We start from the raw sequence: 27,402 nt of genomic DNA on the forward strand, positions 1-27,402 counted from the left end.
AAGCTCATTCAAGAGGGGAGGGCGTATCTCAGTGGTAGAGGGCGTGCTTAGCATGCACGAGGTCCTGGGTTCAATCCCCAGTACCCTCTGTTAAAAATAAGCAAATAAACCTCATTTCCTCCCCCCACCAAAAAAACCAAATAAAAATAAAAACTCTTTCATGTTCCATCCTTCCTCCCAGCACCATCATAATCACCGATCCCACTCCTTCCCGATCGCTCACTTCTGCTGAGGTGGCAGGTGCTTTGGCTTTGAAATGAAAGGTGTTGATTGATTTCATGATTCTCCCTTTTGAGCTGGGTGACCTTGGGCAAGTAATTTAGCTTCTAGGAGCCTCGGTTTTCCTACCTGTTAGAGAGGAGTAGTACTCTCATTCTCGTAGGGCAGCAGTGAGGATTGAGAAACTATTTGCAAAAGTCCCTAATTTTACCCCTCCTCCCCTTCTTAGCATTTTTAAATGTTTAAATATATGCATTTAGCCCAGAAATGAATATGAACATGTGTATCCTGCCCCTCATATAATACAATGAATGTAAGCCTTTTCCTTATGAACCCAATTATATATTTTTTGAAAGTGGGGGCCTTATTTTTCCCCTTTCTCCTCTCCCAGGGCTTGGCAGAGTGAGTTCCTAGTAGGAGCCCAATAATTACTTAAATCAAATCAGAATCTGCAATAGCATTGTGTTCCCATCTGTTTCCTTCAGCCTTATTATGGTTACTAAAGTCTAATATAAACAAATTTTCTGTCTTGAGTTTGAATACAGGTCAATTACTGAATGTAAATTCAGAAGGGATGCAGTGACTACTGACGTCTTGATGGTCTGTTTTGTGTTTGTTGCTGTTTGGGCCCAATGACTTTGGATGGAGAACAGTCTGAGCTTTTACCTAAGAACCCCTGGGTATGCAGTGACTACTGATGTCTTAAGATGGTCTGTTTTGTGTTTGTTGCTGTTTGGGCCCAATGACTTTGGATGGAGAACAGTCTGAGCTTTTACCTAAGAACCCCTGGGTAGTTTGTAGTCATCAGATACATCTGAACTGATTAACAGCAATACAATCCAGGAAAAAATCACTGCCTCCTACACTGGTCATCCTTTACGATGTGATTATCTCAAACGTGTGTCTGAATCCTGACATCCAGACATGAAGTTTACACTTCAGAGCGGTAAGAAGAGACCCTGGTAAACCAGCAGCTCGGCAGTAAGAGAGTCTGTGTCTCTTTACGTGAACAATAATGAAACCACAGAGGGAGTTAGCCGCTGCTTGTGAGATAACACGTGAAAAAGCTGGGGTTCAAAACGTGGTCTACCTGGCACCAAAGTTCACAAATTTAACAGCTACAATTTTCCACTCACAAAACAAAATAAAACGAGAACGGGGGGAAGATATAGCTCAGTGGTAGAGCGCATGCTTAGGCTGCACAAGGTCCTAGGTTCAACGCCTAGTACCTCCATTAAAAAAAAAGTTAAAAAAAAAATAAAGAAGTAAAATGAGAAACAGTAGGAAAACATACCACCGATACTATTACTAATTTTGCAATAGGGGCACAGAACCTCCTCTGTTGGGCTTAGTTGCATGGAACGGAGACCAAGGACATCTCAGGTGACGGGGGAGCGTTGTGAGGATATGCAGGGGTGCTCTTGGGAGAACAGGATGGGCGCCGCACTGGGCCTCACCGGAAGCCCTGAACTGACAGCCAAAGAGGAGGCTCCTCTAGGGACTGTTATCTTGCCATTCCTACAACAACAAAGGGTTCACGGCTCTCGCACTCTACATTGAATGTTATTCAAATGTCCTCAATCTCTGCAAGATGGGCAAGCCGGGTGTAACTTTTACAGGCACGTCCGCACAGCTGAGACAAGACAGCAGCAGACTCGGCTTTACGCCTCAGGGTGTGAAGCACAGAGGAAGGAAAAGCGCAAGGAAATGTTTTCTTTTGACGACGTAGGAGAAACAATGTGCAAACGCTAGGATGATCAGTGTAACTTTAAGACATCATTGCCTAATTCTTTTGTTTCATTTCCCAAGAAGAAATTTTATAGCTGAAATTTCTTACAAGCATCTAAAATAGGATCAGATTAAGATGCTTTTCAAAAATAGGCCCACTGTGGTTAAGTGCAGATTATGGCTAGGAAAGAGACTGGAAAGGGAATGTGGAAACAGTACATACGCTAAGCTATGAAATACGCTGCGATGGCAGCGTGAAGAATCACTGAGGATGTGTCACATGAGACAGGCCTCATACAGCTAGGTTCTGAGAGTCTACTTTCAGCTTTAAAGCCTGATATATTCCAAACCTACTTTCCACATCTTACCTCTACCCAATAGTATGTTGGAGCTTAACTGTCTGTAACATGTACTGTGAAAACAAGTAAATTAAATGTCTTTTCAAATTATACCCACCTCTCATTCCCCAACTGTACAGCCCTAATCACTCTTCCATCATAAAACAATTTAGAAAGAACAAAAACACACCTTCTTCCCCGCTGCTGGAAGCGTTTAAGGGGCAGAGAATGTTCACGTTATGTGACCAAACCTATTGCCAACCACTAACTGCAGCATCTGCTGGGTTGTGCCAGAAGCCGGAGAAGCGAGACACAACGTATACGACCCACCCTGTGGAGAAGCACTTGTATACGCATCTTCATCTTACTCTGCTCTGCCTTTGCTGCCATCTTTCCCCCTGTAGATCCTCACTAGCAAAGGGCCTAAGGGACTGGTGGTCTCAACACAACACAACCCAGCAGCACACACCCCGCAGCTTGTAGATGAGGACAGTGCCAGGCCATACAGGCGGTCAGCCTGTGTCAGCCCCAGAATTCAGGAGGATTGAACTTAAAGACTAGAGTGTGAAAGACAGTGGTGATGGAAGTGAGTTAGAAAGAAGGCAACGTGTGAAGCAGTGACTATGGCTCTTTGGTACACCTTTGTGTCCCCAACCTTTCTCCATCACAACTTAAGAGTACATTTTGAGGAAAACCTGAGACTGAAAAGCTTCGACGGCAAGGGTTTATTAGTACTTGAATATTTTAAATGTGTTTAAGTATCAAACACAGTTTCTATGAGTAAAGAGGGCACACGGGTTGTTAGTGACCGAATTACTAGTTTTCCTAAAGCTGTGTCTGGATTCTGGATGCAGGATTTTAGCCAACTGAAATTCCTCAGTACTTCACCAACTGAATAAATGATAAAACAAATTCTCCTACAGGCGGCTTGTATGGGTGATAATAGCAATGAACGTGCTAGCAAAAGCATGAAAAATACAAACCTAAGTACTGAGATCTATTTTGGGTCCTCCAATTTCTGGCCAGAGGAATGGTGAGACTGCTTTCTACATTCAGCACTCTGCATCGTCAAGAGAGGCTTGTCTCCTCCTCTCCTCGACAGACTGTTTTCCATGTGATCACAGCCACCCCGAGAATAGGGGCCGTGACTGTTACCCTCTACGACGACCTTTACCTTGATGGAACAAGCTTTACAGCCCTTGCATGATGTAGTCTTGATCACATTTTTGGTATGTGACAAACCTTCTTGCTTCAAATTTTAGGAATGGATAAGAAGTTCCAAGATTCATTATTTAGAGAATACTTTATTAGTTTCTGTAATCAAACCCGTGTAGATAAGACCTTACATATATTTAATACAGTGCGTTACCCCTGTACAAATGGAAAAAAGTATGTTGAACGTTTCTAGACCAATATGGCTGTTAATTTCTGTACAATGCCAACCCAACACAGTACAACTGGGATACTTTTTCCAAAGTTGACAGCACAGCTAAAGTTTCCAAAAATTCAAATTATATATATATATGTATATATATATATATAGATTTATTTATTTTATTTATATAAAAAGACCAATAGCAGTATGTTATGCGTCAATAGCAGCACAGCCTTTCCAGGTTCTGCAGTCATCTGAACAAAATTACAGAGACATCCAGCACACGCCATCAAAAAAAAGTAAAAAAACAAAACCCCAGAAAACAGCTAAGTTCTGTTACTGTCGTGGTACCTGGCACCATTTTTTTTTTTAATTAGCTTCTCAATCATCATCTGGAAAGAAAACATTCTAGAATAACGTCATTAAAAACAGCTCTGATAAAGCACGGTCACTACTACGTATCATAAAGCAGGTACAAGGTATCTTACATTCACAGAGGTATGATACAGGACTGTCCTACATCTATAATACTAGAGGATATAATTAAAAAGGCATTATTCGAGACTTGATTCTACTGTTCCAGCAGAGGGCCCAAAGGATGGTTACGACACAGCTCTGGCACAGAGATGCACCTTCTTAGACAGGATTTCCTTTAGTGGCACAGTTCTAGGTACTCACTGCTCTTCATGAACATCAGCTAAAAACCGTTTGAAAAACAACAACAACAACAAAAAAAACCCCACTGGATTCATACAAAGATGACTGAGTAGAGGCAAGCAAGACTCAACCTAACTAGTATTTTACCAGCTCCGTCATGTCTGAATGGTAAGAGCTCCATGGAAGAAAGGAGATGCCGAGCATCACTTCAAAGCTTCAGGCCACAATCCAAACACAGCATCATTTCAAATAGAAGCCGTAGCCAAACACTGCCCACTTGGATATGTTCAAGGATGCCGACATCAGTATTTCATCATCTGCTCACTCGTCCAGGAAGAAGGGAAGATCAGTTACTGTACTTTGATTGTGTTCAACTCAATCATCATGTTACAAAAATAGCAAGCTGCCATAATAAAAAATAAGGCTCCTCTATCCAGCACCAAATATCTTCTGTTCTTCACCACCAAGCCTATAAATGCTATAACCACATCCAAAGAACATAAGGGAGCAAAGACACCGCATCTGATGTCTTAGCTAGGACCATCACATTGTTCAGGCTGAGATATTCTTCTGCAGTGTTACTTCCCTCGTATTTCTTGTGTTTTATCTAACGTAAGAATTTTAGTTCTAAATTATATGCGCTCAAGAAATATGTGCACATATCTGTATATAAATTCTGACTGAAGGTGTATGGCCGTCAGCAGAGTGCGTGTTACACAGTAGGTGCAAGCTGGCAAAGCCTCGTTTTCCCGGTGCAGCAGCTGTGTGTCAGTGTAAATTGCTCCTGTGTCCCTCGTGCACCTCCGAGCTCTGGACAGGGTAACGCCAGAGACCAATTTACCCCTTTGGCTGCCGGCATTATCTGACTTCATTCTCCCTCTTTCCCCCTCCCCTCCCCCAGCCCCCTGCAATGAACCACAGCCTTTAAGATTTTGTTTCTTCGGTTTTGATCGCCTGAGGTTTGATTGGTCCAGTTCTAACAGGTTTGGTGGCCATGGTGGGTGCGGGGGGTGGCTTTTCTTCCACTTTTTCTTGACAGACACCAGGAGGGTCAGTCAGTGTTTCAGGAGGTTTACTTGAATCACTGTCCGCTTTCTGGGCTTTGCCTCCTATCTGTTTGCTCTGTTGCTGTTCAGAGAAGAACCGTTGCGTGGACTGAAGAACCTCTGCTCTCTGCTTTGCCTTAAAAAAATGAGAAAACAACAACTGAAAATGCTGCAGCATCACCAAATCCTGTTAATCAAGCTCATTCAAATTCTCTTACCAATCACAAATCAGCTTTCCCCATGTTGGTTTGGCCCCAAAGTACCTTATTGACCTTTCGGCTTTTAATGGATAGATTTCTTCCTATCTTTGAAAACATTCCATGTGATTTTTTTTTAATTGAAAAGAATAGGACCACCTCCCACCACCTTGTCAGAGTTTGCCCTTTTATAAAATAATAAAACAGAAATTGTTGTTGGTCTGTATCTTTTCTGGAACAAAGCTTATTGACATCGAATTTCATTTAGGGAGCCTACTTGCAAATCTGAAAACATATATGTAATACTTTAAGAACTTCTAGTTATCAATATGTGGTCTACAATAAAATGAAAAGGAAGCACTTATATTGTGGCATTACCAACACCTAGGACCAAATGTCTTGTGGCTGAGTCCTCTTCCCACAGCTCTCTTCTGCAGGGGAAGAGCATCAGAAATTAGTAACTACAACTTCACTTGATCACTAAGTTCTGATAGCTCCTACCACATTCTGAGCTGGTAAAATAATTCCCTAGTTTTATTGACTCTGCCCCCAAAGAACATACTTACGTTAATCTGTAAATTATACCACTGTTACATACACAATTAACACTGCAGTGTCTACGCCCCTAGTACATAACAAAGCTCTTCATGTTCTACAGGTAACCTGTGCTAATCAAAGATCTGAAGCAATTTTTAAGAAATCTGTACCCTTCCCCATCCTATTATTAAGCTCTAATGTTATTTCCAACATGGGGATGTATGAAAATCAAGTGCCAAGAAGGCAGGAGAGTTGGAAACCACAGCCAAATGGTTTCCAAAGATTTCTACACATGCTAGTATTTTTAATAGTTATGAATGGATGGAAATTCTAGGCACAGAGCCTTAATCAAAGTGGGTAACATTTAACAAGAGATTCACTGCAGGGTAGTCTATAAATTTGATTACTCAGGATCAGAAACAAGGGCTATCAACCCAGAAGGCAACTTTGGTCAGTCAGGCGAACTCTCTAACAGGACTATCATAAACAGGTTTCTAATTCAGAGGAAAGCATTACTATGGACATTTCCCACTTGGAAGCAGCAAGCTTTTCCTTCTTCTAGTCTGATCTGATATACATAGTGACAAAACTGGCAAAATCACCAAGATCTCTAAAGTCAAGTCTAAGTAAATACAGAAACAGAAATAAACTGATTCAGCTAGCTGTACAGGCAGACAGGTAAGATTCGTGCTCTAAAAACTGTCCCCACACAGACTCCTAAAGGCACCCATCTGCATTAGCAAACCTCATGTTTATCAGTGCCTTTTATCACGAAGGATCCCAAAGTGCTTTTTTGAGTTCTTCATCTATAACTGCACACTCTGCTGTGGAATACGGCCACCTCAGGTGACAGGCAAAAAAAAAAAGGGGGGTGGGGTGGTGGCAGTGGTGGTGGTGATGGCATGAAAACAGTCTGAGAAGAAAAATATACTTGGATGACTCATGAGGGGAGAAAAATCAAGAAGGGTAACATGTCTTACCCAGTCCAGAGTTTTCACATAACCATGATTGATATTTTGGGATGGGAGGATGGGGGTGGGGTGAGGGAGGGAGAAAAACAAACAAAACAAAACAAAACAAAAAAAAAAGGGAAGAAAATGGGGAAGCCTATAATAACCTGTTACTTATTTGTTCTTCCGAAAACAAAAAAATGTAGCATCTAAGCTCAAATCTCCCTCAAATATTTATTTCATGAGCAATTCACTTGGCCACAGAATTAAAAATTTTAACTTGTTTACTGACTATAGTTGCAAAAAAACCAAAACAAAAACAAAAACAAGTGGAGGGAATAGGGAGGAACAAAAACTAAAAAAGGTGTGTGGGGGGAGGAATGAATAAAAGTAGTTAGTTTGGTTAAGTCGGCTAAGACAATGAATGCCTGGATATGCAGTTATGGGTCCAGAGGCATCTTAAGACATGGTTCAGAGACAGATTCTTGCTCTGTTGGCTGTTAACACTGTACTAACCTTCATGTCTTGTTCAGCCTTCAACGCAGCCTGGGCCTGATTACCTCTGACTCCAGATAGTGATCCACAAGGACCCCTGGCTACATGTGGCAAACGAGCATGGCTCATGAGGCCTGTGGTCAGCGGAGGAGGCATCTGACTGGCCAGTGCCATTGGTGGCCTCTGAACAGGCGCTGGGAAGGTGTTAGTATGTGGGGCTCTTACCAATGGAGGGACCAGGTTAGGCTGAGAGAGAATCTGAGTGAAAAAAACAAGACATACAACATTGAACTGTTAAAGAAAAAAAAATCTGCCAACTAGACTGGGTTGGCTTATCCCAGAGTAAATCTGTGCCCATCCTGCCAGTGAAGGGACATGTAGGGGTCTGTGCCATTCTACTACAAGGACCAAGAACAAACTGGCCATGCTTGGAGAATCTAACAGAAAAATGAGACAAAGCATGCTATGGCACTTCAGCTGGTTCTAGTACTCCAGCCACAAATTCTGAAGGGGGGACAGAAAGACTATTAATTAGGGTCTCTTTTTAAAAAGATGTAATTGCAGAAAAGGCACATACCTATACCAAACACAATCTGAAGATAAATGAAAATAATACTAATTCAACAAGTCTGTGAGAGCTCATCAGCTTTAGTTAGTCCTTCCATGTGATCAGCAAATGGAAGAGACGACAACATTTTTACACATATATTAGAACATCTTTTTGAATTCCCACCTCAACCACACAGTTATCTTTTAAAAAGAAAAACAAAAAACAACTTTAAACCTAGAAAACATTAAGCACTGGGACCCTTCTCTGAAAAGTCAACTTCTTCAAAAAGATAAAAGGATCAGGACTGAAATAAATTATCAGAGCTGTGTGGGGAATCTTTTGACTATATTTCTATTGTCTGCTTTAGAACTATATGATTACTACTTGTGCCTAGCTAAAAACTGTAGAGAATATATTTGAATGTCATACATATACTGTTAAATAAGAAATTTCTTCTCATTAAAAACTGTGCTTCTAAACTGGTTATAATATGGCAATATTATAAAGTCAGAGAATTAGCCAGATTAGCAATCACTTGCAAGTAAATAATACTCATTTCTCACTTATATCTGCCCACCTGGGGTGCAAACTGTGTAGGAAATGGTTGTGTCATTCTCACAGTGGCAGGGGCTGACTGGAACTGCTTCTGATAGACAATGCTGTTCATTTTGCTGGACTGGCTGTTCGGACTTGTGGAAGTAGCCCTTGGAAAGAAGCCATCACTGGTCAGTACAGTAATGCCACATAAATGATGCTGTTAGATTTTTAGAGACACTGCTTTTGGTAGACCCATCATACTTGGTTGATGAAAGTTTACCAAGGTGAGTTACCAAACATGGTAGTGGAGAGACACGGGAGGTGCAGACGTGAGAAAGCATACCAGCTAGTTTTGCCCTAGGTTAAAATTTTCTTAAGATAGAGTATAACAAATACATTCTTAGTAACTGAATAGTTTAAAATCTTGGATAAAACTGTCAGAATGTCTTGTGCTTACTACAAGACAGGAGACATATTAAGTATCTAATAAACAAATGGTGCTCAACTATTTGGAAATTCTACAAGCAACTTTAAATGCCCATTTTACCGGAAGGGACTAGATGTTGGTGTGGTGCTTCTACCGCTGATTGGAGGTGTGCCTGGTTTTATGTCAATGCCACTTCCAAACGCTTTTAGTTCCATTTCAGACATCTGAGAAAAAGCATAAAATAAACTTAACATTTCTGTAATTCCATAAACTAAAGTGCTGTGTTTAGTAGTCTATACATGGTACCTTTATCTGGCAAAGGGAAAAGAACCTTAAGTACAAAAATTCTATTATTAGGTTTCAAATATGGAATTATCAGAGCCAAATTTGTGGCTGAAAAGTCTAAGAGACTGTGTAAATCTACTTCCTAAAAATATATGAATTCTTTATTAGGTATATAGGTTATTAGGTAAAACCCACATTAAAAGTGAGCAGATAAAACATAAGTACACTGAGCTTTGACATTTCCTACAGGGTGGTAAAAACATGCATTTTATTTTATGCATATATTTAAACCATGACCTTAAATTCTCAAAGAAACTCCATGAATTTCTCCGTGCTTACTTTCCCTGTGGTCGCGATCATGCTGTGCTGCGCTCCAGCAGGGATCAGCCCTCTGAAAGGCTGGCTTACTTGCGCAGGACGACTCAGGCTCTGGGCCGGTGCTTGAGGGGTCGTATGCTGTAACGGGGGCTGAAGAGTCTGAGGCAGAGCAATTAAAGGCTGCCCCGTAGATCCAAAATTAGGCAGGGACAGCTGGGATGCTGGTAAAGGTACTGTAACCTAGCAAAGAAGCAAACAGAAGCTGCAGCAGTTTGCTTAGACCTGTTGCATTTATGTCCCTATAACTATAGACATGACTCTTCCAATACTGTTGAGTAAGGTTTTAAAAAGAATACTTCAATCTATTAAACTATTTCATATATATACTTTTTTGCTTAGTGACTATCTCCATTCTTTTATTAAAGCTGCAATAATAAAACAGAGTAGCTGTGAAGAAACTATATAAGTGAAATAATTATGACTATCTTTGAACTAACCCACAGTTCATGTCAAACAACCACAAAATACAGTCAAATCACGAGGATACAAGTAGAAGTAGTTACAACTTCCCAAATAGACATTTTTATGCCATTTCAGGTCTGGTCAAAATGAGCTTTGACAAGAAAAATGAACTTTCTTTTCAGTTTTCATACAAACAGTAGTTAATCTGAATGTCAATAAGGTGATATATTTTGAACTGTCCCCGCCTAAAACAGCCCCCAAAAACAGTTGTGAGGAAATGACTAATGGCGTGTCTCTCCTCTAGCCCTTCACCACCTTTCAAAGAGGAAGCTAATGACATTGCTGGAGGGGACAGTTTTATAAAAACACATTTTTTTCACTGAACATAATTACACTGATATGCTGAAGAAACGTGTTTGTCATTTATACTCTGTCAGATTCTGCCACAAAGTCCTACATGTTATATTAACCAGTATGGTGGTCTTTAGTCTTCCTTCACTTCTAGCACAAATGGGTAAAGCATTCACCACACTTACGTGTAACTGTATATCCTGGACAATGGTTTTCAAACTTTTACATTTGTGGAATCTTTGTAAAAATAAGTGATTACATGGAAACCCATTTTAAAAAGAGGTAAAAAGCATAACTGATTGAAGTGCGGGTAAGGAGAGGGGTGCTGGAGGAATGAAGCACATCCCACTGCCAGTGGGCCCGTGGAATTCCTAAGGACACCTCAGAGAAAAGTCTGAAACCACTGCACCACCTCCCCATCCTGGTTCTACTTAAACTCTCAAACAACAAAAGCAGCAGCAACAGTGACAACGACAATAATAGTAAAGAAAACTGAGGAAATTTACCATGCCATAGTTTACCTGCTGGAGAGCACTCGGTGACTGGGCAGTGTTATAAAAATTTGTCTGACCAGGCTGTTGAACTTGTCCAGAATAAAGATTTGAAGCCTGGGTAAGATTTGCTCTAGCCTAGAAAAAAATTTACAAGAAAACAGCAATGAGATTGAAAAAAATTTCCAATTCAGATATCAAGGTTATGGCTTCAAAGCAATCTCTAAGAATTTTATTATTAGATAGAAATGAAGATTTGTTTTTTTCAATCTGTCTTTTAACAATTTTTCTTTAAAAATTCCTTTCCTTAAATAATCTGTTGCATAGGAGTACAGTGACAATGCATGACTCTGGTCCCTGCTGTACCTGGAGAAGATGTGTATCGATGAGCTGGGAACCTCCGAGTCCTGACGCCTGGCCCAGCTGATGTTCATACAATATAGGAATAGGCTGAGTATTTGAAGTTTGTTGAAAGGCAAGACCCGACTGTGCCTTGGCAAGTTCCTGGTGTTGGACAGCTGGAAAGTTATGGATGGCAGTACCAGAAAGGACCACAGATGGCTGGGATAGACTGCTTTGCATAAAAGCTGGCTGAGATCTATATAAGTGTTACAGAGAAAAGGCTTGTGTTAGAAGTTAATTCTATCTGGAATTCTATCTGGAATCTTAAGAATGAGTGTGTACTCTAATTGGCATAATTAAAGAGGTAGGGAATACAGACTGTGTCTAAGGCACTAGTTTCAAGATTTAGAGCCCTGTATACAACGAAGCTCCACATGTAAAAGTTCTGGGAAATGGGAGGGCATAGCTCAGCAGCAGAGTGCATGCCTAGCATGCACGAGGTCCTCGGTTCAATGCCCAGTACCTCCACTAAAAACAAACAAACCAACCCAATCTCCCCTCAAAAATCTTTTAAAAAGTTTGGGAAAACGCTTGCTCTTTCTGAGAAAATGGTGAGATTTCCTTCTCTTTAACAATGAGAAAAATTCTCTTTCCATGTGTCCACTAGCAAACTCAGAACCAAATATGCTGTTTTTGTCTTTGGTACTGACATTCTATTCAAATTTATAGCACCAATAGCTCTGACTTTTATTATCTGTATCTCATTACTTCCCTTTATATATCTATCTATCTCCCTCCTATAAGAGGTCTTCAAGACCTCTATGGAATGAAGCAGAGTAACAGTACACAACAGGATTACCCACAATTTTTTTGCTGTTGTTTTGTTAACTGAGGTATACTGGACTTATTACATTAGTTTCAGGTGTACAACATAATGATTTGGAATTCATATGTATGCAAAATGATCACAACAATGACTAGTTAACACCTGTTACCACACATACTTATGAAATTTTTCTTCTGATAAGAACTTCAAGATCTACTCCCTTAGCAATGTTCAAATATGCAACACAGCATTATGGTCAGAGTTTAAACCTCCAGTTATAAAATAAATAAGCCACAGAATGTACAGCTTAGTGACTATAGTTAGTAACACTGTATTGCATATTTTAAAAGTATTCTCTCTTTTTAAAATAAATACTGGAATCTAACCTTGGACTGTCCTATTATTTCTGGGTGGAGGCCTCCAATTTTTACTTTAAAAAATGCTAAGATACAAACTAAATCAAAGTAGTGGATTAAAGATAATATACTCAAGTAACACTAATGTTTTGTTAAAACTGACACATGCAGCAGAAACAAAACCCATTAAGCAGGAGTGCTTGCTAGTCTAGGGCCACAAGTTTACCTTTACAATGTCTACTTATAATTTGCTTCAAATATAAAATGGGAAGAATACGTAAGTATACTGTTATTAAGTACCCTGTCCTGGCAGAAATGAATTCAGGGACTCCCTGTTAACAAATACCATGCCAATTACATTCAGAACAAGAAACAGCATGTGGTAGGAATACAATTACTTTCAAAGTCTAAACTGGTGCCTTCCAAGTAGCCATTTGCCACAACTACATACACAACTTACATTATATTTTTACTGAACAAATTTGATCTTTAAAAGTACATCTTCCAAGGCAACTGTTAAAATAAGGATTACAAATACAGAATGTCAGCGTACTACTATCCATCTCCCATGGTTATGGAAGACTAATCACTGAATTCTTTTTAACAGAGCTGAAAATCAGCTGCGAACTTTTCAACGTTTCAAACCGCCAGTACCAATCAAAAGGAGATTGGTTTGTGAGACAATCTATTCTACTGTTTCTAAATCTAGTGCAATTTTAAAGCTTAATTTTACTACAAATTTCAAGAGATTCCCAAATTTAACAACATGGGAGACTGCTTCTAATTCTAGTTGGACTAAACAGCTTTACTTGTTCAGAGAATTTCTTGGAATAACCAAGCTAAATCACAGACTGATACCAGAAAATGAAACATACTATACAAATAATTATACAGATGTACTAAATTCTACTGAAGAATCTTTAATAAAAAAAAAGTGAGAGCCACATTTATTAAGTTTATTAATAATAATTCTCATCTTTTGAGAAAGTTTGATTAGCTGAACCTAGCTTCTGTTAGGAGTATAACAGGTAATCTGAAAGAAATGAGCTGTATCAATTGATGCCAAGTTTAATCTATAAAGTACGGAAATTCTACCTGACTTCAAAAACAAGTTTCTAAAAGCAAGTGCATAATTTTGCAACATCCTTTACATAAATGTCCTGAGAGGAGTTTTTCTTTTTGATGGTTTAGGGCCATTATCCTGGGTATTGATGACAGGTATACCATGATGATGACCGAGCTGTGCCTGGATCAGGGTTATCTTTTGACTCTTACTCTACCCTCCCACTCTCATTAAGCCGGAGATAAGAGACACATGGGGTTAAATCCAGACTCTGCCACTTATACGTAGTGTAACATGAGGTAAAAAAGAACCCAACCCCTTCAAATGTCAAGTAGGGATGACTCAATCTAACGTACATGATTTTGTCAGGACTAAATTAAAATAAGTTCGTGCATGTAAAGGGCTGAATAGCTATCATATACAAAGAAAGTTCAGTAAAGATCAGTTTTCATTACTTGCTTAATTGCAAAGAAAATTTACAGTTAATCTTTCAGTATGACGGTTTCTTCTGCACCACACAGCATACTCATCACCATTATTACTACCACTAGTCCTGTTCTCTGTCTGACACTCTACTTCTGTCTCTTTCATTATGCTCCACCCTTGCCTCCGCCTCCTTAGGCACTGTTGTTATCTGTCACGTCTCAGCTCACACAGAGCGGGCCTGGATTTATGAATGTCAGCAGTGAGATGACACCAACTTTTGGGTCCTTTCACAGCTATTTTCTGTGATTTCTAATTGTTACGGGATTGCTGTTAGCCTCTTCTTCAAGAAGCTTTGAAGCTTGACTTCGTTCAACAAAGTCTGAGTGAAATGACCAGAGGCTGAAGTTCATGACATATAATCAACACACGTAACTATTTAATGCAGTTTATAACAGGGTCATTCTAGCTTTTGGGGGGAAGGAGGGAGCAGTAGGGATATGACAAAAAGGCTTAGCAATTACATCGTTTGCAACATCACAAACTTAACCTTAAAGCATTTACCTATATGGCTGAAGTGAAGAACTGAATAGTTCCTGAGCCTGGGATACAGCAGGTCCAGCACCCAAACTCAGCTGGGCTTGATGCTGTCCTTGAAGTGGCGCATAAATAGGGATTGGAATCTGTTGAACTGAAGTTGGCTGCAGTGCAATGAGAAAACAATACATGAAAACCATATACACACGATTACTTTGGAAAAATTAAAATTTGAGATATGAAACAAAGAAGATATCAGTTCCCCATTGAAACAAAACCAAATATAAACATCTAAAATTGACTTTCAACCCATTACTAGTTCTACACTGAGCCCAAAATACCTATCACACTATAAAAATGCCAAGAAATGAATACAAGGTGGAAGAAGCCCGTGACATTTACCTGGGAGAGACCTGGCTGGAAGCCTTGTTGCTGAGCCAGGGATGGTGGGGCCAATCGCGCATGTTGCGTATTGAATAAATGACTCGTGTCCATGTAGAAAGCTGGGATTTGAGCTACAGATCATCAGGAAAAATAAGCAGTAATTAAGTACCTAAACTTCAAAACTTTCCACACGGTAACTAAAAACTAAGCTTTGTAGCAGATTTCAAATTAAGTGGGCCCTCTGAAAATACAACCAAGGAAAAACTAGAAATGTGACAAGATACAAATGCAAAAAGATGCGTAACTTCTATCAGTGAGGTATATGCAAATTAAAACAATGAAACTAGCACTTGTGAAGGTATGGGAAAGCAGACACTCTCATACACTGCCAAAGGGGCAAAACTAGTATTTTAAAGTATTTTACATAATCCACTAAAACTGAAAACAAATCTACCCATTTACCAGCAAACCCACTCCAATTTTAAATCTACCTACTAAAACTAAGCAAAGTATTTCAAAAGAACTGACATTTAATAATTGAAAGAATTTGGTATAGATTAACAGATTTCTGTATCCACACTATTTTGTGACATGCTGTTCTTATATAATAATATGCTTTGGAGAACTTCTCATGTTTTTTTTTTTTTTTCATGTTGTTTTAAATCTGTTACCATGATAAACAATACTGCAACAAATGAACACCTTCAAACATATTATCTCTGATTAACAAGTAGGTTTATCTGTGTAAGATTCCTAACTATGAAACTGTTACTATGGTATGCATACATAAAATACTGAGGTACTTTTCTAAAGGAATTATGCCAGTTTACATGCTTACTAGCAATGTACTTTAAGAGTATTAATAATACCTGCAATCTTTATAGATAGGGGGTATTAAATATGCTGGATATTATCAATCTTTCTAATATTTCCCACATGGAAAGACAAGAAATAGCCTCACTGTTCTTTTATTTTGAATTTACATCATTAGTGAGCTTGAATATTTTTCAGATATTTACTATTTAACTCAGATTAGCATTGTGATATTTAGAATAACAAGTTACCCCCTGCATATGTAATTTTTTCTTCTTTGCTATTCTTAGATTTATTCTTCTCATGAACTTTATCATCAATTGTTAAGTTTCAGATGACAAACTTCTGCAGGGGATTGGTTCCAGGACCCCATACAATCTGCAGATACTGAAGTCTCATGTAAATTAGGGTACAGTATTTGCATACAACCCAAGTACATCCTCCACTATACTTTGAATCATCTCTAGATTACTTATAATACCTAATATAATGCAATGCAGATAGTTGCCAGCACACAGAAAACTCATATTCTTGGAACTTGTATGGAATTTTTTTTGCGTATTTTTGACCCATGGTTGGTTAAATCTGTAGATGTGAAGCCCACAGAAACAAAGGGGTGACTGTATGACAGCAATCTGTCTACTGTATATGTAACATGTGTAAGAAACAATTCCCAAGAGCCCCAGAGTGCTTATGAAAGAGAGGCAGCATTTAACTCAAAGAAGAAACAAATTTACAAAGTAGATCAAAAAATAATCTTGAACGGGTAAGAGGAAGAAGAAAAAAATAAGCATTTAAGATGTCCTTCATTCCAAAAACAAAACAAGATGTCCTTCATTTTCTAAATTCCTTATATTCAATCCTAAAAATCTTACCTGCTGCAGACTGAGACACGTAGACTTGTGGACTCTGTTGCTGCTGTGCAATAAGAGAAGGCATACAGCTTAACTGTGAAAAATGACTTGCAGAAGGCAGGCTGCTCGTCTGTAATTGCTGGGGTTTCACTTTACAAATATTAGGAGGGTCTGATGTGGTTGTAGATTTTGTACTCAAAGAAGAGGTAGTATATGTACCAGCTCCTACATTTGGGAGAGGGATAAAAAAAGGGGAAAATATAACATATTTTACAGTACCATTGTTGTTTGTTAACAGTCAACTCAAGCACCAATCAGAAACAGGAAAATTTAGTATTTATGTCTACCATGTACTTATTATGTACTTATACACCACACCTCATGCCAAAAGTAGATGAGGTGGCTTATGAAAGAAACACTTACACCAAATGCAAACAAGACTATAAAATCTGGAGAAATATAAACAACAGAAAATTAAAATGAGAAAATTTATAATCAAGAGCTTTATTCATTTACGGCCAGGCATAAATATAAGAATACAGAAGAACAAACTGCTGCACCTTAGGAATAATTGTGAATATAAATGGGCCTTGAGAGATCACAATTGCTCCTAAAGTCATTTAATTTAAGGTTAAACTTTCCCCCCATCTTTCTGGTCAAATATCTCAAGGATAATCTTCAGAGCTTCATTCATTTAGAAACAAATATTTGAACATCTATTAAAGGCCAGGCACAGACATAAGAACACAGGACAAAGTGCTGCACCATAAGAATAATTATTAATCCAATGTAAAAAATACAACGTAAATCACTCCTAAACAGTCGTATAAACTTAAGGTTATAGCTCTCTCTTCTTGTATATACACCAGCAAAAACTGGGATATAATAAGACCTTGAAAACAAAACAAACTATTAATAAATAAGTGGAATTATAAAACTTTAGCTCTTGAAGGGTCAATTCGTTCTGCTGATCAGTGAGCTGTAATGACTGCAGTAACAGGACAAATGACAACACTGGTAATTGGCTCAAAAGTGAGAGGCAGCAGTTATTATTTTCAGACCTCAAACAATGTTCCATCTAAGGGAGGTCCAAGATTGAGGTCCCTCTGTTGTTCTACCTGAGTCTCCACCAGTAGGATGACGAGGCAAGAAGGTCTTTGTTAAACATTTATCCTAGTTGAGGAGAGTCGGGGGAAACCAGACCCTGAGGAAAGAAGTAGCTGGGTTCCAAAGAAGTAAGAACTTTCCCAGTCCCTTTATTTCCCAATCTTCCTACCATACTCTCCTCCTGGATCCCCACCCTCTAGCCACCCAAGCAGACTGGTGCCCAAGCTGGTAAGTAAGCATAATGAAGATGCCTTGCAAATGGGTGGTAGAGAGTACCTGAAAGGGATTAAAGAGGGAAGAAGTATAGTTGGAGTATCTGGTACTTAAAACTAGCACAGAAAACTAGAATATTGAAAATCATTACTGCAATCATTAAATGAAAACCAGTCAAGGAAAGTAAATTAAATTCTCTGCTGGATATTTTTCACATGTATTGGGAAAGGAGCTTCCTACTGTTGTAGAAACATTAGAGAATATTAGAAAAGCTTAAAATGAAGTATGTTTTCAACAAAAGAAACATAGTTATAAACATGGTAAAAGGGTGTACTTTCCTAGAGTCAAATATTTCAGAAACATCTTCTCTGATTCTTTAAGAATGATAAAGCCCCATGAGATATAGTTCAAAGATTACACACAAGTGAAAAATTTAAGAAACACACTTTCTAACTTGAGGTGCTGATGGAATTTCCTTAAAAACAAAATCTCAAAACTAATGGATTTCATCTACTCCAATAACAGAGACTGGCAATTCTCCACCCTGCCTAATTCTAATAGAAAAGATGTCAACTCAATAGATTTAGGCCAATTGCTCCTTTAAATTAGGTAGAGATTGCAAAAAATTTAAAAGCTTTGTGATTCTGTTTTATTTCTGAGATGGTCTAGTTAGCTGTATATGAGTTAAATAATTTAAAAAAGGTAGAAAAATAGAAAAATTTAGAAGAATACGACAAAACTTTTCCCACTACTTACTTACTAGTATCTGTAATGGGGGTGGGGTGGGAAGAAGAGAAGATCAAACAAAGTATTTTAGTAAGCCTCAATAAATATTTGCCAAACAAAAATTGGGAGAGGACTGAGAGGGAAGGAAGTAAGAATGGCAAGCTTATAAAACAGCGGCTAATTATCTCATGGACAATCTTACATCTTTTATACATAATATTTTGGGGAATAGTAAATAGGAAAAGATCCTAAGAAATTTTAAATATTTTAAGATAGTTAAAGAAAAAGTACAAAAAGACTTCTACCTGATAGTGATGTTGTGGGAGTGACTGAAGCAACAGGAATCTGAGGCATCGATGCACTTGAGAACGAATTGTAATTAGCAGTGCTTGGTCCACTGGCACTACTGCTGACTCCACTTGCAATTGGAGGTGCTGTGGAAGTTACTGGAGATCCCTTTTCCCTTACATTTGGAGAATTCTCCCATGCCTTACGCGCAGACTCCATCTGCAACAAAATGAATATTTTCTTTTAGAGCAAAACAACAAACAAAAAAACCAAACAAAAAACATCAAAAACAAACAAAAAACCACAACCCATGCTAACATAGAGCTAATACACATATATAAAAACATATATTCCAAATATAGTATTTCAAAAACCACAAAAATAGAAGATTAAGACCCTAAGGCTTTCAAACCTTTCACTTTCCCCTTTATCTCTGCTCCTTTACTCAAACTGGGAGGCAGTGGTCTTTAATTATGCCTCAACAGAGAGCTTGTTGAAGGCTTTGGCAAACAGTTGAATGAAATATATGGTCACAGCTCCTGTATTATCTAAACACGAGTCCCTATTCCTACCAAGAGACGGAAATTCAACGCCCCTTTAGGACTAACTTAGGGCTCTGATTCCAGGAGGAAAGACACTAAAGGTCCTCCATTAATATCCATTTTCTTCTTTCTTTTTAAGCCAACAGTTCTCAAATGGCAGGTGACAGGCAACTTTTGCTGGCTGTTTATGCTCACATTGTTTTAAAAGGCAATGTAATCAGTTAGGTTTAGCCTCGGGTACAGCAGAAACTTCTTGTTTCACATCCAGACCCCATCAAGCATTTGAGGCACTGACTGCCACCATTTGCATTTGTGGCTGCTGGTTTTGGCTGTAGTCTAAGTCTGGTAAAAGGCAGAAATGGGTCTTATTTCAATCTAGAGCAGTGCTGTTCAACAGACATATAAATGCAAGCCACATATAATTTAAAAATTTTTAGTAGCCACACTTTAAAAAAATAAAGAGGTAAAACTAATTTCAGTAACATTTTATTCAACCCGATATGTCTACAATTAAAACCTATAACCAATATAAAAATTGAGACATTTTAATTAAAAAAAATTAACATTTCAGATCCAGAATCTATTTTACTTTACACTTAAAGCACACACACTTCAACTTGGATTAGCCACACTCAAGTGCTCAATAACTACATGCGACTAGTGGGTACTGAACTGGAGAGCACAGATGTGGATCCTCAACTATCCTGAGGCTCCTTGAACAGGAAAAGACCAAGTACAGAGAGTTTGAAGTTTTTAGTTCCACTAGACAAAATATTGGGCCGAGAAGAAAATCCAAGATAATCTATAAAATCACAGGGGCAATAACTTACATGAGGGTACTTTTCGCAAATAAGATTTTTAAAAACATTGTTAAGAAGCCTGTAGGTCCTTGAAGTACCAACTTTTAAAATTTCAACCGGACTTTAAGAATTTGAGAAACATTACTTATCTTTCTACTTCCCTGTTAAAATACTGTATATAATTTAACCTAATATTATTACTATAAATACAAAATAAAGGATATTTTTATGTTTAAGTCTTTCCTTTTCCTCACAATCACCTTGCTGGGTTCAAATGTGTTTTACTTTAAAACGAAAGTCTTGGAGGGTAAAACAAACAACCCCCAAGCCAGTACCACTTAGTAAGTTAGACAAAATGCAATTCACTTTCACTATCTGAGATTTTATGCTTTAGAGCAATTTTATAGACTACAATGCCTTTCATACCAGTTTTACTGTATTGCGAACACATAAAATTATAGCTCATCAAACTTACATAATATATAGGCCACACACAGTTGGCTTTATTTCATTTCTTAAGCAGCAATAAAATTTAGATTCTATTTTTTTGAAATTCAAGGAAACCAAAAAGTACAACTACTTAACTGTATTCATTTTTCCCCTTGGCAAATATATTGTCAATAATATCCATATAGTTGAACTTTCATACTTTATTAATTACCCAATTAAAAAGAGGTTAAAAAAATTAAACTAGAGAAAGTTGTAAGCAAATGCAATTTAAATTTACTTTAATTCAAATGTATATTATTTCCTTTTGGAGCCCATGTGGAAGTGTTTTCTGAAGAATTAACAACTGGCCTGAAGATTAATTAATGATGATACTCTATTTGCTTATGTGAAATGAGACTACTGCCTTGAACAGAACAAGGTAAAAATGTTCATACATACGGTACGAAACACAGGTTGAGACAGTCATTCAAATGGGAAAACAACAACAAAGGGTGAGTAGGAACTGGCAGCAAACAGTAAGGACTGGGTAAAGGTGGAGATGACACAAAGCAGAAGGTGTCTTATAAAATGTTATCCTCTCAAACTTGTACTTATTAAGCCTCTTAAAAAGAAGCTGAGGGGCAAGGGGACACCCAGTCAGGAGGCTGGAGACTCAAACAGAGAGTCTAGAAATAAACATTGGCCACATTATAAAGCAACTTAGCTTCTTCCTCTCCCAAAGACAATCAAAAAGATTTACTTTACCATTAGAAAGCCCTGCAAAAGTAGATGTTAAATATCTGCCCAGGTTATGAAACTTAACAAACAGTATCAAAGAGATAAATAAATGCACTTAAAAAAAATCCTTTTAATTCCACGTCTGTACTTTTTAACCTTTTAAATCTTGAGGTGAACAACTGATTTAAAATATTCCCAAATAACTCAACTGTAAAAAAAGTTATTAGTAACATAGCTCAAAATTATAAACATAATAGGAAATTAAAAAAAACAAACCAAACAAGCCTAAACTCCCTGACATTAAAAATCATGTATTGTCTAAAATCTCCTTTGCCCTTATTCAAAAATTATCAAACAAAAATCAAATCAAAATCACTTGTATTAATCAATTACCTCTTCATAAAATATTAGTTACTACATTGCATTCATTTAATTCACACATGACTTACAAGACAGAAAATTAGCATTCTTACTGTTACCAGTACTTAGGAGAAAACACATGCAACACCAAGTTAGCTGTTTTGTACACAACTAATACATCCAATAATTATTAAGATCTCTAAGAGGGACTCAGTACAAACTTTATAAAATGCTCTCCTGTATTCTTAAGACAAAATTCGCAAGCATAATAGGCCTCACTTTAAATATGAGGATATCAAGCCACTTCTAATTGGTATTAGCAGCTAATAAAATTTTAAGGTATAATTTGACATCATTCCACTTCCTCAGCTTACTGTTGTGGCTTATTACACAAAACTAGTAAAAATATCAAGAGAGTATTGTTAACTTATGTCCCCATGCATGCAATAACCAAGGACCTTTAGATACGGATGTCGTACATACCTTAAAGGTGAGGCTGAAAGTAGTGGGAGGAACTGAAGTTAGGCTGGAGCTCTGTTGTATAGTCTCCCTCTTAGGGAGGGGGAGGGTGTTGGGCAGGGGCACCTGAAAAGGCAGGCAACACATATCACAATCTAAGTCTCCTACAAAAGCCCCATTACAGATAATGCTAATGTATTCTAAGGTGGTTTATTTTTCACCAGAGCCAAAAGGAATATCTGACTTAGAGTTGCATTGTATTTATAGTAAGTAACTGATAATTTTGGACATTTTAGATAAAACTTCTGAAGAGAAATACTATCTGATTATTTATGCATAAATTGACAGAAAAAGAATCTGTCCCAAATATAAGGTATAGACTCAAAGGCAGTGCTTCTTGTATTTTAATATATATACCAATCACCTGGGGATGTTGTTAAAATGCATATTCTGATTTAGTTGGCCTGGGATAAGGCCTGAAATTCTGCATTTCAAACAAGTTCTCAGGTGATGCAGATGCTGATGGTCCCTGAACCATACACTGTGTAGCAAAGCTCTAAGGAATATTTCCACCATTTACAGGATCCACAGGTTCTGTCAGAAGCATTTAACACGATAGGGTAAATATAAGAAATGAATCTCTTTCCTGACTAGATTGTCAACTTTGTTATACTTAGATTCAAGAACAAAAGTAACACTGGGAGGAAAGTTATGTAGTATCCCCCCCACCTCATTATACTAAACAACTGTTTTGCTATAGTAATACATGATTGTGGCAAGTATTAGAAACTTGAGGATATTAGAAACTCACTACCAGGGAGGAGCTCAGTGGTAGAGTGAGTGCTAAGCAAGCATGAGGTCCTGGGTTCAATCCCCAGTACCTCCACTAAAAGAAAGAAAGAAACAAACAAACCTAATTACAAATCCCCCACCAAAACCTCACTACCCATATCTCTTTTTTCCCTCTAAGTTTCTTGAGCTTGAGATTTATTATGTACTTTTACTGTATGATTGATTTTGATGGTTCACTCAAGTTGTTCAAAAAAAAAGACTGAGATGCTTGGGGGTTTTAAGATAATCACTCTGTGAAATCACAATCTAATTGAGATTTATAATACCATGAACTACTTAATGGAGATTATTTGATAAATCTTTAAAATAACTGTGCTATAATAATAAAGACCCTGTATTTAAATTTAAGATATTCAAGATTGAAAATGACTATAATATTATCAGCTAAGATCCTAAAGTGTGTTATCTCAATAAGGAATATGAGTCTTTTTTCTGTTTAATTTTTATAAAAGACAAAATTCTATGCATAAAATGGAATCCCCAAATAGACTAATGAATGAAAAAGGGACGTTACAAAAGATCCTAAAAATCTTCCCATGTGGGACATTTATTTTTAACACTACATTAAGTTCAGAATTAACACCACACTTGGCACAAATAAGCAACACTGAAATCACTCCAAGCTGATGACCTTTTATACTGCTCCCTGACCCAAACTGATCTTCTCGTTTTCAAACACATTCTGAACACACTGCTAAAAATCAAATACAGACTATTCACTTATACAGAGTAGCTCTCCTTGTAAAAGTCACTACATTACTAGTGACTAGCCTTGCAGATAACACAGAAACCATTAAAATGCTCATATGGCTATTTTCAATGACTTTTAAGGGTTCTGAGAATAATTATCTTTCCTTCTTTATTCATATTTCATAAATTATATTTTTAGAAAACAGTAGTTTGGTAAAAAGCATACTTTCTTGAAAAGTAACATCTAAAAAACACTATCTTTCTAAAGTTAGAAAAGATACCATAATTAAAGTATAATTAAACTATATTGAGATGTTAGTGATTCAATATTGGAGTATCTGCATAGTGACATCAGGAATTAAACTGACAGAAAGTTTTTCTGCCCTTCCCAAGTTTTCTATTACTTCTTATAAAAGTTAAATTTAATCTTTTCTCCAAAAGGTCAGGGGAAGAGAATTTGGCACATAGTGAAGTTTTCTAACATCTGAAAGCAGGACAAATTACATTAATCAGCCCCTAAAGTGCTCTCCTATCACAAAGAGAAAATGTAACTTACTCCTGTCTCTCCCTTTTCCTCACCTACATAATTTAGAGTCCCTCAGCTGGACTACAAAAGTTGGATTAAATGATCCCGAATGCATCTCACCTACAAGCCTAAATACCTATGCAAGAGGTAAGAACAGAAAACACAGGACAGACATTGTAATAAGATATAATCGAGATTTTTTATTTTCAAAATGATAGTTAAAGCCCTTTGTAAGAGACCTTTAAATATACCTCTAAAGGATACTTTTGAAAAGAAGCCTTTGCTTATTACAGAAGACTATATTTTAAAAAAGAAAGCAGCTGACCAAATTTCTACCATACCTGCTCTCCAAAACAAGAGCCGTATGTGTAACTTCTAAAATGCTCTTCTACCATGGGAGGCTATCTAACTTTTTCCGGTTTACACCTTTTCACCCGTCAATCAGTGAACTAGGCAAAATATTGGGACTGTGATGATTTCTTTTAATAAAGTCTCGTATTATAACATGATTGCTTTGGGAAACTAGAGCCAAATTTACATGACTTACTATCACCTTTTAACAGTGCATCTAAGGGTTTTTGAAGTACTTATATATACATTATAGCTCAATCTTCACAACAGGAATTTTGTTGTTAAGTTTCAGTATAATTTTGTAAATTCAAAAAGAAACACCTAAATCTTTGGTAATAATCTTCCTTTTAAGTGAGTGAGTTTTCACCGCATTATAAAAAGATTTCCTTTAAGAACAAAATTACCAGGGGAGGGTATAGCTCAGTGGAAGAGTACATGCCTGGCATGCACAAGGTCCTGGGTTCAGTCCTCAGTACCTCCATTAAAAATAAATAAACCAAATTACTGCCCCCTCCAAGCAAATAAAACAAACAAACAAAAATAATTGAAAATAATAAATAAACTTTAAAAAAAAGAACAAAATTATCAACTGAATAAAATGCTGAATCTGTAGAATGTGAAAGCTAAGAACAAAAATTTTTACAAAACCAAATTAACAGGATTAGTACTTATGAAATCAAGCCTAAGCCCCAGAAGCCTGGATATTAAACGTAAAGCTGATGACTTTCGGAAAAACAACAACTCAGCTTTGACTATCTTCCTTAACTGTATTACAGAGTTCCTAAACACACATTTACTATCACTCTTCTCCCGAGAGGAGTTAAAACATCGGTTGTAAAGTATGTATTAGATAACAATAGCCAGGTTTCTATCCAGCTCGCCACATCTCAAGTGATTACTTACATTATTAACCAAAGTATCCTCCATCTTTGCGTTATTAGTAGCCACAGAGTTAGGCAGAGAAGAAGAAGGTGTAGTATAGTCTGTTACAGACTCCTGTGGAGTAGTAATAGAAAAAAATACATTTAACACTGAATTAAAGAGCCACTTTCTAATGAGGGTCTAATAGCTGTAAAGTTGTTTTGGAAGAAAGCAGGAGAAGAGAGCAGGCCTTAAGACTCAGCTTACTCAAATCTTAAAGATCAACAGTGGGGTAAAACAAGCACGGACCCAACACATTTCAACTATTGCTGAGGTCCCATACATTTAAAAAAAATATTCTGCGTAGTACTAGGAAGCTGTCAACAGTACCAAATATGTGCTTCTGTGGATTACTAAAAGAACTCTGTGTGGTTCTTACACTTAATCTATAGCTTACTTTCAACTACTGGTTTCTTATTTTCTTCAAAATAAGAATGGATAAATGAATGTCAAGATTGTAGTTGTCACAATTAATTAGGTTGTAGGATACATTCCTTGTTTATCATTATGACTCTCTTCTTTAAACAAGATAGAGATGGATCACATAAGCCTTTTTACTTCCATGCTTTGAGTTGAATGGCAATTAAAAAGAGGAAAGTATTCAAAGCATATGAAAGATTCCATCTACCTCCTCAATGAGTAAATGTCCCAGAGTGAACACCAAATACCAGATATAAGTTTGATACTCCCACAAGAGTTAGGCCTTGCAAGTTAGTCACTCAGCATATTTTGCCTTAATGGGTATTTTTAAAGATATGCATCTTTCATTCAATGTGGTCCGTAAATGCTAGTCAACCACTTCCTCTGGTGCTCAACCAGTGAAACATATCTGCTCCACCCCTGGAAGAAAACTGGCTGTACTGGAGTTACTAAAAGTTTGTTTTATTTCCTGACTTAAGAATCTCACTAGTGGGCAAGATAAGGAAGGCTCCATTGTAATTCCACTTACAAAATAAAAAGTAATATACAGCAATTCTTTCAAGTCTACAAACCCAGTGAAAACCATTCTATACTTCTATAGATTTTTTTTTCACTTTAAACTAGAATTACATGCCTCAAGCATGAAGGGAGGGAGAGGGAGGGAGGGAGGAAGCAAAATAAATTGTTGCTGTTTTCCCCACTCATTTTAGTCCATTTTGCATCAACTAAACTGGTAATCATTGTACGCTGCTTACCTTCACGTTAGTGCCATATTCCGTGGATGACACTGAGATCATTGTTCCTATTTCGGTAGACATTTCTGAAACTGCTTTGGTTTCCTTTGTTGTCACAGGATCTGCACTTCTGGCTGTAGCAGGGCTTGGTTTTTCTTGTCCTTCCGGCTCTACCTGTTGGGCATCTTTTACTTTTCTATTTTTTAATGAACGTTCCTTTCCAATAGGACCAGGTTTATGTTCTTTGTTTTCTACTGGACTCAAATCTGGAAGCTAAATTCAATGTTTATGACAAAAACACATCATGATCAAAGACATTCACTGAAAACTAAATCCAATTTTAAAAGTGTTATTTGTTCCCCATGAGTGTTAGTGGCTCTCACACAATCATGCCTGGAACACAAGCCGTATTTACCTTCTGGGCTTTGATGGGGCCTGCCCGTGGCTGCTTCTGCCGTTGTTCTTTGGGTTCAGACATTTTGTCAGTAGGTTTTTCCGAAAGCACGGGAACAATTTCATTTCCGTTCCCGTTTGAAGCTGGAGCACCAAACTGAATTGTGTCAATTCCAATGTCAACTCCACTTTCTTGACTATTCTTTGCTCCCTAGTGAGAAAATATTTAGAAACTTGTTATCAAAGCTAACAGAGTTCAGAAGTGACTAAACAATCTATGTAGTAGCACACA

The 27,402-nt window shown here is 37.5% G+C and overlaps 1 protein-coding gene across 7 annotated transcripts in view; it reads right to left on the reverse strand.

The window, feature by feature from the left end:
• Nucleotides 1-3,569: 3,569 nt before the first annotated feature.
• Nucleotides 3,570-27,402, reverse strand: part of PRRC2C (proline rich coiled-coil 2C) — a 42,960-nt gene continuing 19,127 nt past the window's right edge. The window contains exons 10-25 of one of the 7 annotated variants that reach the window (XM_032463745.1): nucleotides 27,133-27,321; nucleotides 26,739-26,990; nucleotides 25,546-25,638; nucleotides 22,248-22,349; nucleotides 18,913-19,114; nucleotides 16,583-16,786; nucleotides 14,913-15,025; nucleotides 14,538-14,674; nucleotides 11,330-11,561; nucleotides 10,979-11,101; nucleotides 9,681-9,899; nucleotides 9,177-9,280; nucleotides 8,670-8,796; nucleotides 7,564-7,800; nucleotides 5,939-5,991; nucleotides 5,288-5,499 (exon numbers count right to left, since the gene is read on the reverse strand). In XM_032463745.1, coding sequence (XP_032319636.1) covers nucleotides 5,427-5,499; nucleotides 5,939-5,991; nucleotides 7,564-7,800; nucleotides 8,670-8,796; nucleotides 9,177-9,280; nucleotides 9,681-9,899; nucleotides 10,979-11,101; nucleotides 11,330-11,561; nucleotides 14,538-14,674; nucleotides 14,913-15,025; nucleotides 16,583-16,786; nucleotides 18,913-19,114; nucleotides 22,248-22,349; nucleotides 25,546-25,638; nucleotides 26,739-26,990; nucleotides 27,133-27,321 — 2,460 coding nt within the window. In that variant the 3' untranslated portion in view covers nucleotides 5,288-5,426. Of the gene's footprint in view, nucleotides 5,500-5,938; nucleotides 5,992-7,563; nucleotides 7,801-8,669; nucleotides 8,797-9,176; nucleotides 9,281-9,680; nucleotides 9,900-10,978; nucleotides 11,102-11,329; nucleotides 11,562-14,537; nucleotides 14,675-14,912; nucleotides 15,026-16,582; nucleotides 16,787-18,912; nucleotides 19,115-22,247; nucleotides 22,350-25,545; nucleotides 25,639-26,738; nucleotides 26,991-27,132; nucleotides 27,322-27,402 lie in introns of all 7 variants that reach the window. The other 6 variants (XM_032463743.1, XM_032463744.1, XM_032463748.1 and 3 more) reach the window with 6 other exon arrangements.

The sequence above is a fragment of the Camelus ferus genome, chromosome 21 (assembly GCF_009834535.1).
Source record: "Camelus ferus isolate YT-003-E chromosome 21, BCGSAC_Cfer_1.0, whole genome shotgun sequence".
In the NCBI taxonomy this organism is placed as follows: domain Eukaryota; kingdom Metazoa; phylum Chordata; class Mammalia; order Artiodactyla; family Camelidae; genus Camelus; species Camelus ferus.